The following is a 13,152-nucleotide window of genomic DNA, read 5'->3' as shown; positions in this document are numbered from 1 at the left end:
ACAGGCTCTGGCTGCACAATGGCGGCGCCCAGGAGTGGGATTTTTTGGCTTCAGAACCGTACAACGGGAAGAGGCGGAGCAACGCTGTCCATTTTTATTTACGGTCTATGGTCTTACCCCAGTGTTTTTCAACCTTTTTTGAGCCAAGGCACATTTCTTACATTAAAAAAATCTGGAGTTGCATCACCAAACAAAAGTTTTAAAAAATGACACATTTAGTCTCTCAATTTATTAATCTATTTACCTGAGAGGGTAAATAGAGTGGCTAATTCTTTAACTGTATCAGGGCGAAGCATCTTATTTACAGTAGCTTTTGCAGGTAGTATTAATGTCTCTGCCACAGTGTATGGCGTTTTTGATTTGGCTATGAGTTCAGATACTAAGTAGCTAGCTTTGAGAGTTCTCACAGACCCTGTTGTAGTTTTTCTCATAAAAGTTGCCTTTTCCACCACCCATATTACGCTCTTCATACAGGTTAGAATTTAGTCCAGGGTCCAGTTTGGAGTTTTCATTTTTTAATATTTATCCATCGCTGTTGTGCGCCTACGTCTTGTCACATACACACCTAGTGCGCATCATTAATTCTATTGTCTTAAATTAATAAGGTCATTAGTGCGCTTCATTGCCCCCCAGTGGGCGAGTAGTGCAGGTCAGTATGACAAATATTGAATTACTCCGCCAGTCACTATACACTCCAGGTACAGATGCACTACATGGCAAATTATTTGCAGTATATGAATAATATTTTTGGGGACTAATTAAGTGAAATTGGAAAATGTTTCATGGCACACTAGTGTGCTACGGCACAGTGGTTGAAAATCACTGTCTTACCCCACTCTGTACTTCCTGCATTTCTTGTCTCTCTTTAGCTGTTCTATCAATAAAAGCAAAAAGGCTAAAAAATACATAACTCAACGAAAGAGAAAAACAAAGTGTCTCATACTCCAACATTTATGGTAATTTTAAGAAAGCCAAAGATGGTGGGAAGTGTGTTTATTCTGTCCACAAAACAGTGCCAAACAATGTTTCTTTCTGACGCCAAAGTTAAGCTCTAAGAATTTACACTGACGATGATATCTAGGTTGAATTTTGCTGAAACTCGCAAAATGAAGTGGTAAAAATAGCCCCAGCTTAGCTTCTGTAACGCTTTCTCAATAAAGGGGTTGAACTGACTGGCATCTCCTGAAGGTTCTACCTTCAGCAGAATCCACAAGTACCATATACAACCCCATTAAAAAAGAGAGAAAAAAAACTACCTGTTTAAGATAAGGACAAGCACCCCACATGTAGAGACCCTTTCCAAGTCTGAAAGCAAATATTGAACATTTAGATGAAGACATGATGCAATACATTGAACAAAAGATACATTTGGATTAACACAGACAAGTCAAGTATGGCTGTACTAAACACATAACAGTTTGCCTTGAGTTAGGGTTATTGTGAAACTTAACCTGAAAGAGCAAGAAGCAAAGAAGAGTCAGAAAATGTAGTAGGCAGATGGAACATTGAGAGTTGGGCAACAAGGACTGCAAACTCTGCTCAGAGCTGCAGATAAGTGAACTTCATAAAAGGTGAACTTCAGGTGAACCTTCTCTCTGCACTGAAATCTGTAAGAACTGCTTTATAAAATAATTCTCCCCACTCTCTTAAATAATCTTCCAAAAAAATGTATGGTATATCCAGAATGTGATTCTCTTGCAGTTTTCAGTCTGATTGAAAACGATTGCGTTCCAACTTTTAGATGTTGGAGAGAACAATGAGTGAATTAATGCAGGTCAGGGCCAGTTCAGTTCTGACACCCAAACCAGCAGTTTAAGCCGCCTAACATTTTAATGCTTGTCAGCTTCTTTATGGAGATGAGTTTCTTATTTTCAAAGCATGCGTTACGTAACCATTTACAAAGCTTTTGGCACATTTCAACTTTAGGAGAGCCTTCATCCTTCTCCTCGAACACATTGTTTTCCTAATATCTCTGAGGATGTTCCGAAATTCCCAGGGACTCCATAAAGAGTCTAATGTTCCCTGTGAAACTTTCAAGACTCAAGCTAGAACCATTTTCCCCAGCAGGAAATGTGTTTAAGGGACATCTTTTCCTTGTTGCCTCTTGTCGTCTTGTGTGCATGATCAATACATCTTCAAGGTGGAAGGAAGGTGTTTCTCGCAGCAGTCATCATTGCTTCTTAGGGTGATGTGTCATCATCCCCCCCCCCCCCTTCTCTCATCCACCACCTCTCCCGTCCCCTCGTTCTATTTGGCAAGGGCCCTGAGAAACAATCATCCCGGCCACACACCACTGCTTCCCATTATCAGTCTCATTTACCCACATTTGTCTTTGCGTATTTCCTCTCCTCCTCCCTGTCTTTCTTCCATCTCATCTTCCTTTAATTGTCTTTGTCTTCTTCTGTTCCTGTCATTCGTTTTCTTCCTTTTCATTTTTTTTGATACCTCCTTCCTTTCTTTCTCCTCCTATATCTCGTTATTACTCATTCCTTTTCTTCCTCCCTCTTTTCCCCTCGTCTTCTCCTCCACATGGCAAAAGCGCGCAAAAGCCACTCTCTCTAGTCTCAGCCCAATCTTCATTATCCGACTCCTTCGTTTTATCCGCTAATAACCCATTCAACTGCACTCGCTTAATCTGTGTTTACCCCCCCCACCCCCACCCCTCCAGACACACACACACACACACACACACACACACACACACACACACACACACACACACACACACACACACACACACACACACAAACTCACACACAAACTCACACACAAACTCACACACACACTCCCATAATCTATAATTGAATCCTCTCACACCCAGGAGAGGTGCTCTTCTTAACACCATAGCTCTTGGTAACATGAACACACTTGCACACACTTGCACACACTTGCACACACTTTCACACACACACACACACACACACACACACACACACACACACACACACACACACACACACACACACACACACACACACATATATACACATACACACACATCCATGCATGCACAGTTACACTGCCTCCCCATCATGCTCTAACCCCATGCTTCATGCCTACATTGTTGCTAACAGTAATTCCACTCTTTCTCTCTCCGCTCACATTTAATTAGCTGGACTAGTTTCACACTGTGTGACTTTTGTGTCTTCACAAAGACGCTGGTGGCTGGAATGGCACCAGTGGGTAGAGTGGGTTGAGGCACCAGTTGAACGCAGCTTGAACATCTCTCTGAATAAAAAACACCAGGGCTGCACACGAGCTCTGACCAGCCTGAGTGGAAAATATTGTCTGAGGAGAGCACAGCAGCATGAACAATAGCTGTTTGTGTGTGTATTTTCACTTTCACAACAGAGTAAACAAAGAGAATAAGTGACTCAGGATGATGACATTTATACAAGAAGATAAGATGAGCTGTATTGATCCCGTATAGAGAAATCCACGTGTTATAACAGCTTACATAAAGACATGTTAAATATAGTAAAGAAGTGAAACGAGGATAAATACAGGAAGCAACAAAAGGTTTTAAAAATATCAGTATATAGTCATAAAGAAGATTACACAAACACACAGTGTACTGTAAGAAATGGTTACTAAGTCAGAATACTGCACAGCACGATTACAGGAACATACTGTATATATAACAATAACAATGAAAGGAGTATTAGAATGTATTAAATATACATAATACAAATACTTATTACTAGTGCTGGGGGATATTGAAAATTATGTTATCACAATAAAATATTTCATATCAGTCGATGTCGATAAATATCAAATCATTATTTCATTTAAATTTAAAGGTCACATATTATGCAAAATCAACTTTTTAATGGTTCTCTACCTGAAATATGTTTCCCTGGCATGTCTACAAACCCCCTGAAAATGAAAAAAATCCATTCTGCCCCTGTTCTGATTTCTCCACCTTTCTGTAAATGTGTGCTGAAACGAGCCGCTTCAGTTTGCATGTTTAGAGCTTGGAGCTTGTTCAGCCCATAGACTGTATAAAATACAACTCAACCCCTCCTCGGTTTTTCATTACCTGCACACGTGTGCTAACAAGGAGCTCAGAAGGGAGGCATGCTAGTTGTAGGCTGTCTTAATAAACACAAAGGTCGGTTTTACTCCCCACGTCTGCAGATTTGAAGATCTCGAGGATGATTTTTATTTTTCATGGAAAAGTGCTAGCGCTAGTTAGCATAGCCACATAGCTGCATGTTCGTAGCTATGTACCAAGGCACACGTCGACATACTGACAAGTAAAACAACAAAATCTGTGACCAATCCTTCAGAAAGGTCCTGCTGCAGGCGCCTCTCCGTCAGGATCAGATTCTGGATCAAATTCAGAGGGTTGAAGTAACGCGGGTCTGTGAGTAGCCATTTATATTCAGCCAACATGTAAACATTAGATCAACGTGCTGGAGAGCAGAGGCCACATCCACTTCCTGAGGGGGCGCGGTCAGAGAGCTCATTCTCATTTAAAGGCACAGACACAGAAAACAGCCTGTTCTGAGCATGGCTGAAAAAGAGGGATTTACACGCATACTAAAATCTGATTTCTGAAAATCTGATGTGAGTTTTTTTATCAATTAACTTTAAATACATGTTTTGGGAACCTCTTCATATTTTGATGAAAAAGAGCATAATATGTCCCCTTTAAAGTCAGATTTTTGGTCCTGAGTGAAAGTTGAAGAAACCAGATTCGTCTGAGGTGTACTGTACGTCAGGCTACCTGTGTATGCTTCTGTGTCGGACCAGGGCTACGTGGACCTATGGCGTAGGCTATGGTGTTGATTTGACGCTGGAAGTATAAACCAGGCTTTACAAAGATACTTCATACAAATTGTGTTGCTGAATTTAACTCCATTATTCAGTGATCTCTGTGTTGATACAGCTAACCAGTATGCTGGCTAGCACTGCTGCAACCCTATTTAGAACTCTATACACTTTTAGCAAGGAAACTGTTACCCAATATTGGTCTGTAATTAAGGGAATAGCAAGTTGTAAAACACAGTTTTTGATTGGGGCTTTGGTTGTTTCAGGATGTCAGTTGAACGACATGTAAACATAAGATAGGATCACAGCAGCCACCACGTCCCAGTAGAAACACCTCATAGAAATAAATCTCGTCTGTTATTCTTCCCTCAAATAGAGCGGTAGAAAACTGTCATTTCCTACCTCTAGCTTCATCTTTATAAAAGGAGAGAACGATAATCAGGTCACCCACTTACTGTGGCCCACCTCAACACACAGGAAAAGCTCTGCTCGAGGACTTTCTTTGTGTGCAGGTTTTTCTGCATCTGCGTACAGAATGTACCAACGTTAGTGTTTCTATCTGTGCTGTTGTGCTCATCAGAAAGTCTCAAGCTTTATTGGATGTGATCAAGCTTCCTCTACACCTCCTATCACCGCTACAGTCCCTGAGTGTGATGATTTTAAAGGTCACCATAAAACACATTTCCTATTTTATGCGTGTTTTTTTTCCAAGTTTTATTTTGTGTGTTTTAAAAGTTAATGTACTTGCCTGCTTTATCAGCCCGTGGCGAGGAAGCAGAGGGTGTTTACAAGACGCTTTCATTGGTCTAGTCTGAGCTGCTCTCCTCTCATCCTCTCTCACTACAGCTGGCTCTCGTATCTGCTCTGATCATCAAACTGTGATTATTAAACTACTTTCAAAGACGCACAAAACATGCATCATTGTCTCCTTTTAACCCCGTTCTCCAAAGTGTAAAGTCTCCATTAGTTTCTAAAAACGTGCCTTAACTTGATCTGAAATGGTGAATCTTAATGAAAACAGAGCTTTTAATAGGGCTGTACTTTTTTTATGGCCTTTCACTGCTGAAACACAGAATGAATCTTCGGTAGAGAGGACAGCCTGCTCTAAATCCTGATTTTATTTATTATTTTCCTGAAACCAAAGGGGGACATCGTGTTATTGTGATATGAGATGTGCATCCTGTGGAGCTTTGTTTCCAGTCTCCTTGCAACACAATCTAAGGATCTACATGTCTTACTTGTTGAGGCAAATGCTACTTACACACTGACGTGACCGATTATCTTTTCTCTCTCTCTTGCAGGTGAAATCAGTGAAGACAGGTTCTGTATTCTGGACCATTGGCTGTTGTCTCTCCTATTTCTACATGGTAAGAATGACTAAAAAGAAGCAAATAAACTAAGGCTACAGTTCTCATCATAGCAGTGGGTGCTTGTTTGACTCCTGTTATGAAGAACTAAATACCTGTGAAACATTAAAACACATTACCCCACCGATGTTACATTATGCCATCAATTAGTTTTATTATGAGGCTAGTTTTCATATTAATCATTCTTTGTTCAACAACTTATTTTCGTCATGCTGGCTTCAGACTGGAAGTGTGTTGGTTGTATGACAACTCCAGCTTGTGCTGTCATGGCATTCATATATAGGCTGCCTGTTGGCTGCTGGATTTTTTTCTGCTGTCAGCCTTGTCTCTCCCATAAGTTTAAACCCAAAATAAGACCATAAACAACCTATTATTAAAATGTCAGAAGTCATCAGGATTTATTTGTTCCCAGGGAAGGGCGAAAGGGCATGTGATCTCCTATAGATTTTAAGTCATACACACAAATGAAATATACATACTAATCATTCTTCACATAACATGCTGTTTGCCGTACAAATACAGGGTGGTTTAGGGGTTGAGGTTTAAGAAAACCATCTAATTTACATTTAAAGCAGGTCCTAAGTTTCACTGAAATACTGCTGAGCACAGAAGCACACAAACACACATACAAGAGGGGGGAGATCATACTGGTATAAATCTCCTTTCACCTGTTGTTGTTTGATTGGTGAAATTATGAACTTAATGCCTTCATGAATTATGACCCTATTTGATGTGTTTTTTTCCATATCAGCAGGTGTTTTCTGTGTTACTGCGGTTTTGGGGGGTTTGTCTTTTGTAGAAATAATGGTTTTAAAGAAGGCACCAGCTGAGCAGTGAGAGGGGCAGAGAGATAGATGCACAGGAGAGGGAGATTGTATGAGGGCATATTCCCCCTAACCTGGTGTTATGTAACGGATAATGTATGGTTAGCAGGTAGTTATGGGAAGTAGAATCCCGACAGGGCGAGACAAGACTGTAATGCAGAAATGCTGCTTGTTTTGATGCTAACGGAAACTAACCTCACCTACCTCACCTTACGGTCTATAGCAGGGGTTTCCAAACTTTTCAGCCCATGACCCTCAAAATAAAGGTGCTAAAGACTTTCAACCCCCACTGTCCCTTAAAAGTGATTTAATGTGGCTTCATTTAGCTGGTCTGCAGAAAATTAGCCTTCCTATATGAGCATGTGGATGTGTTTCCTGTGCTGTTATGAATAAACCTACTGCTACTGATGCTTATGATAATTAACTGTTCACTAACCCTAAACTTAGGAGTCATCTGGCAACAAAGAAAGGCAGAAAACTCATAACATTTTCTATTTTCAAGGTTTTATTCCAAGTTTAGACACTGTTTATGTAGTTATTTTTTAATATAATGGGTAAACGTACTATTTTTAGATAACTTAATAGAAAAAAAACATTCTGGAAGTCATCTCTCGACCCCCAATTTGTGTCTTACGACCCCCCAGGGGGTCCCGACCCACACTTTGGGAACCCCTGGTCTATAGTGTCAACAAGCAGAAGCTAAATGTGTCGGATTTTTTCCACAGATTGATTTTACATGATGTGTGATCAGTTTGCCTCTGGTGTTGCTCATGTTAGTGAAAGTTAATAACCGTCGTCACAATCAGAATCAAGCATCTTACACAACCAGAAGATCAGTAAAAAAGCCGGGTAATAATACATAATAAACATAGCTTAACTGTGACCAACGTGATTCATGACAACTTTGTTATACAACATTTAGAAGAGACTCAAATAAGGAGCTTTGAAAGTGACTTTATTTGACTTCAAAATAAAAGCATTATGTATAATCAAGGAGACTCTACATAGGTTAAAAAATAAAGATCAGGCTTTTGTTTTTAAAGGATTCAGGAAGTGCAACCATAGTATATTTTTCGAGCCTGTAACATTATAGCTGTTGCAAAGTCGGTGCAGCACTCAACATAAACAACATAATATTTTCTGTCTGTTTTGGCTGAGATCCCGGACCCTTCTCTTTCCCTCTCCCTGCCTGTCTCTCTCTCTTTCTCTGTTCTCTGTTTACCTGCAGAGCATGTGTCAGGCTCCTCAGGTTATCAGACAAAAGGGGAAGAGAGGGATGAGAGATCTAAATCATTGATCGCGAATGGCAGTCTTATAAAAGAGAAATGTAAAAATGGACTGTGACGATACCTGGGCGGCGCATATATCATCTGTGTGTGGGAAACACTAGAGAGGTAGCCTAGTTCTTTGTCCATTGGGTTCTCCAATATCCACTAAAGAGAAAGTAACTCACTGGAGCTTAAATGTGTAATCTGCTTTTTACACGTTTGTAAACGTGATATATGTAATAATGAGATGTGTTTTTGTAATTTCTTTTTCTTGTGTTACTGTTTCACTGCTTTAAAGAACCATTGATTAAGATCACTTACAAAGGCTCTTTGTTGTATTAGCATATTCTAAATCCTGGGTATTGTCTTCCAGCTCATCCAAAAGCTTTTTCCATATCTTGTTATATGAGTCAGAGATGACACCAAAATATACCCAGCATATTTGTGTTGGCATAAACAATTAGTGAATCATCAGCAACAACAGATTTGGTGACTGCTTTCATTTAAGGAGTTAAATCCAGGAAATATAAATAGTGTCTATTTTGTCATGCTTAAGAAGTATTCACTGTTTTATATTTGTCTCTATGTAAGTGGAACAAGCTAGCAAAAAAACAGATTCGGTGGCAACACAATTACAAGCGCGGACATCAAACATGCTGCAATCGCTGCAGGAAACACTTTGTCATGTCAGCCTCTCAGATTACTTTGAAATTATTGCCATGTATTGCAGCTATCTTTTGTACAAGTTGTAGCTCAAGCCCTTTTAAACATTCCTCATTTAAAAGCTGCTGGAACCACAGGAGGTCCCAACTTTGCCTTTAGCAGTTGATAAGTGGAATTGGATAGCACACTTCTTTATTATAATCCCTGCTACTGGGATGGTGGGTGTTTGGGTGATATTCCACGGTCCAGAATAGACATGGCAGTGCATGGAGAGAGTGGTCGAGCAGTTCAGCCAGTGTTTCCTGCATTATTTATAAATTCAGGCTAGAGCCCATCAGAGGATTGATGAGAGAGAAGAGATAAAAAGACGACTCGGCACACTGCCTCAGCGACAGATTGTTTGCATGTGTGTGTGTGTAAGGGAGCGCAGGCCTCTATGAAAATCTGCGGCTTCTTGCTCATTTCGGGTTTAATCTCTGTGGCCGGCCATGAGATGGATATCAAATGAAACAGATTACCCAAATCCTGCATCGATCACACAGGGCCACGGCTTCAGAGGACTACAGAGACAAAAGAGAGGAGTGATGGAAAGATGAAAAGAAAAGGAGACAGAGAATTGAGACAGACGGAGATGAAGAACTGAGAGCAATGTGGGATAAAAGGGGGCAGACTGGACAGAGACATTAAGAGAAATACTTGATAACAAGACTGGATGGAGAAAAAAATTAAGATAGAACTTCTGCACTGTCCAAGAAGCAGCAAGAGGAACACTCATTCTCTATGCTGTTTTTCCTTACTCCTTCTTTCTCTCCTCCACAACCTCCTCTCCCTGTCTCTGCAATGATGTGATGTCTCTCTGTGCTGTATCTGCAGCCCACCCACTACAGCAGAGGCATATATGTACACCTCAAAACCCTCCTTCCTGTCTGATTTTAGTCCTGCACATCAAGTACGGCATACACTTGCTGACCCATCCTCACTATTTTTTTTACCACTCCATCACCCTATGCTGTCAATTTCATCAGGATATCGCCAAGGCTGGTTTTCCCTGGGGGCTTAATCAAATGTGACGCTTGTAAAGTAGCTATGGGGACAGACGGAGAGATATCTGCAGCCTGCATATTGGCATAATCAGAAGGGAGAGGACAGAGAAGGACAAGATTAAGAGCAGGATCAGAGCAGCAGGACCTGCTGATGGACAGGAGCCACAGGAACCTTCCCTGCTCCAGCAGCAGCAGCTTCCTTTCATCCCTGCAGGGTGGAGGGTGAAAGCAGAGGAGGAAAAGAGAAGGATAAAGCAAAAGTAGATGCATGGATCAATTGCACTGCACTGCTCATTCCCAATGCTTCCCTTACTTTTTCCTTTAACCCTTCACTGTCCCTTCTAAAACTTCTTATTCAGAATAAGTTGGCACGGTGTGTAAGATGTTATTAATACAGAATTTGATAGTTTGCAAATCATGTAAACCCTATATATATATTATAGAATAGTGCAAAGACAACATATCAAAAGTTTAAACTAAAAAATGTTTTGTTTCATGAAAAATAGATACACATTTTAACTTTGATGCCAGCACGTTTCAGAAAAGCTGGGCAAGGGGCATGTTTACCATTGTGTTGTGTCACCTTTTCTTTTAGCAACTCTGTATATGTTTGGGAACCGAGGAGACCACTTTCTGGAGTTTTAAAAGTGAAACCGTGTACCCATTCTTACCTGATATAAGATTTTAGCTGCTTAAAAGTTAGGGGTCTCCTTTGTTGTGTTTTTATTATTTCATTATCCACCAAATATTTTCAACAGATGACAAGTTGGGACTGCAGGCAGGCCAGTTTAACACCTGGACCCTTCTATTACAGAGCCAAGCTGTTGTAATACGTGCTCAATGTGGTTTGGCATTATTTTCCTGAAATATGTACGGTCTTCGCTGAAAAAGGCATTGTCTGGATACTGCATATGTTTCTCCAAAACCTTTATAGTATGTTGATCAGCATTGATGGTGTCTTACCAGATGTTTAAGCTTATACCATAGACACTTATACATCCCTATACCATCACAGATACTGGCTTTCGAATTGAGGACTGATGGTGGTCCTTCCTCTCCTTAGAGCAGAGGACGCTTCTTCCACGATTTCCAAAAAGAATGTCAAATTTGATGCATGAGAAGTTGCTGGCATATCTGGAACATATTTATTGTAGTTTCCTCTCTGTATAGTGATTTTAAGCCCATGCAGTGAATTCCACTACAGAGTCATGTCTGTTTATACTGCAGTGCCACCTGAGGATCCGGAGACCAAGGCCATCCAGTATCGGCTATCAGCTTTCTCCCTTCTGTATAGCGATTTCTCCAGATACTCTGTGCTTACAGTTAAATATAGGGTTTTAATGACTTGTAAAATATCACTCAGCTTTGATAAACATTGCACAATGTGTCCCATCTTCTGGGAACTGGGGTTGCCCCAGAGCATAACTGCAGCATTAGGGCATGCCAGAAGCTCTTTTGCCTAATCATGTCTTTATTAAATGTCCCAACATGAGGCTTCTTGTAGAGTGGGGCTAAAATAATGTAATTGTTTTACTTTTAGCCACACTGTGCAATGTGATCCTGGGATATCACTTATCTAATGAATTGGCACAGTACCTTTTTATTTTCACCTTTAAAGAAGCATTCAAAAGTAATATAATATAAAGTTCCAACTCGAACTAACAACAGATGCTTCAAGAATTTAAACATTGACAGGTTATGAATAAATATGAACCTGTTCAAACAAGATTACATACATGCATGCTTGCACGCATGGGCAAGCATATAGACATTGTACAACATGGCACAGAATAAATGAATAGCAAAATAAGTGAAGACGGATGGTTTACCAGGAGAAAACGTGTCAAAGTTTCTGACGGAAAGAGTTCAGAAGCTTCAGCTGTATCTACAGTTTGTCTGATTTATGATGAAGGTCAGGAGTCAGTTTCTCCAGAGGGAGAAGAGCTGGCGTAAATGTTTTAAACAGACACGAATGTTCCCCAGAAGATGTATCCTTATGACCTTGCCAATCCACTGAATTTTCACCAAGTGGTTAGTTGGTTAATATTTGTGGTCTTGGTTTAAAAGTTTTTGTTAACCTGTTGGAACACATACTATTAAGGTTGAATCTATATCGCAGCAGCCTTGGGCTCAACCCCCCCCCCATATCTCTCTCTCTCTCTCTCTCTCTCTCTCTCTCTCTCTCTCTCTCTCTCTCTCTCTCTCTCTCTCTCTCTCTCTCTCTCTCTCTCTCTCTCTCTCTCTCTCTCTCTCTCTCTCTCTCTCTCTCTCTCATGTTGCCCTTTAGTGAAAAGGTTTGAAAGGTTGTAAAGTCTTTGTGTTGTTTAATTACACAACTATGTAACTTATTTTGATTTAGAGTGAATGGTAAGCCGAAGTCTGGCCTATGGTTAAAGTATGGTCTTTATTTGAGTCCTATGCAAACAAACCATAACTTAAACAACCATAAAGATATGCTACAAAGCAGTATTATCAACTGCAGTCTCTGTGGCAGCTTGAGCCTTTCTGGTGACCCTTAATCGCTTTAAGTGTTGATTTGATGTCATTTAGTAGTCTCTAATTAACCAGAGAAAACACGGTCAGTGAATTTAATCACACACATACAGAATAACGCACAACAAAAGATCAACAACATGATGCAAAGACTTCTGCACACAAATGCACACGCCCACAGTGCAAACCCACTTCTCCCTGTTGCATGATGTGTTCTTTCTATCTTCTCCAGATTGGCCCTGAGGTCATCAGATACTCCTGGTGTGAAATGCAGGGAGTGATAACGGCTAAAAGACTTTGCTCCAGACATTTTCTGATTCCTGCCCTCAGCTGTTAGCCCATGGCTTGGTCACAGGCTGGCTGTTAGAACCGTTATTTCACACAGCTTTTGGTTTTGTCATAAGCATTCGTCTTTGCATGGTTCACTAATATGACCAGATGGCAAGTCTTTCCCATTCTTTGTCCTCCAGTTGATGTACGCACTGCTGGTCTGATCGTTTATATATCACTGACTCAAGAAATTCATTTGAAATCAAATTGCATGTGAGTGTTGAATAACGGATAATACTTTCACATCCTGTGGCATTCACTGTAACACCAGTATCTGACTGGTGAATACCATTCAGGTCACTGAACAGTTATGACTGGGTATCTTACTTCATAATCGTCAACTCTGCTATTTTTCAGCAGCTACTGGTGATCAACCTAGACAGGTAATTAT

The 13,152-nt window shown here is 40.5% G+C and overlaps 1 protein-coding gene across 1 annotated transcript in view; it reads left to right on the top strand.

Annotated features, from left to right (window-relative positions):
• The window catches only part of LOC117827908 (dolichyl-diphosphooligosaccharide--protein glycosyltransferase subunit STT3B-like), a 129,330-nt gene that overhangs the window by 77,855 nt on the left and 38,323 nt on the right, over positions 1-13,152 (top strand). Inside the window, 1 exon segment of the mRNA XM_034704757.1 lies at positions 6,075-6,140. Within this exon segment, the coding sequence (XP_034560648.1) occupies positions 6,075-6,140 (66 nt within the window).

Source organism: Notolabrus celidotus, chromosome 16 (genome assembly GCF_009762535.1).
Source record: "Notolabrus celidotus isolate fNotCel1 chromosome 16, fNotCel1.pri, whole genome shotgun sequence".
Taxonomy (NCBI): domain Eukaryota; kingdom Metazoa; phylum Chordata; class Actinopteri; order Labriformes; family Labridae; genus Notolabrus; species Notolabrus celidotus.
The sequence above is the reverse complement of the archived record's forward strand: the minus strand, read 5'-3'. Positions and strand labels throughout refer to the sequence as shown.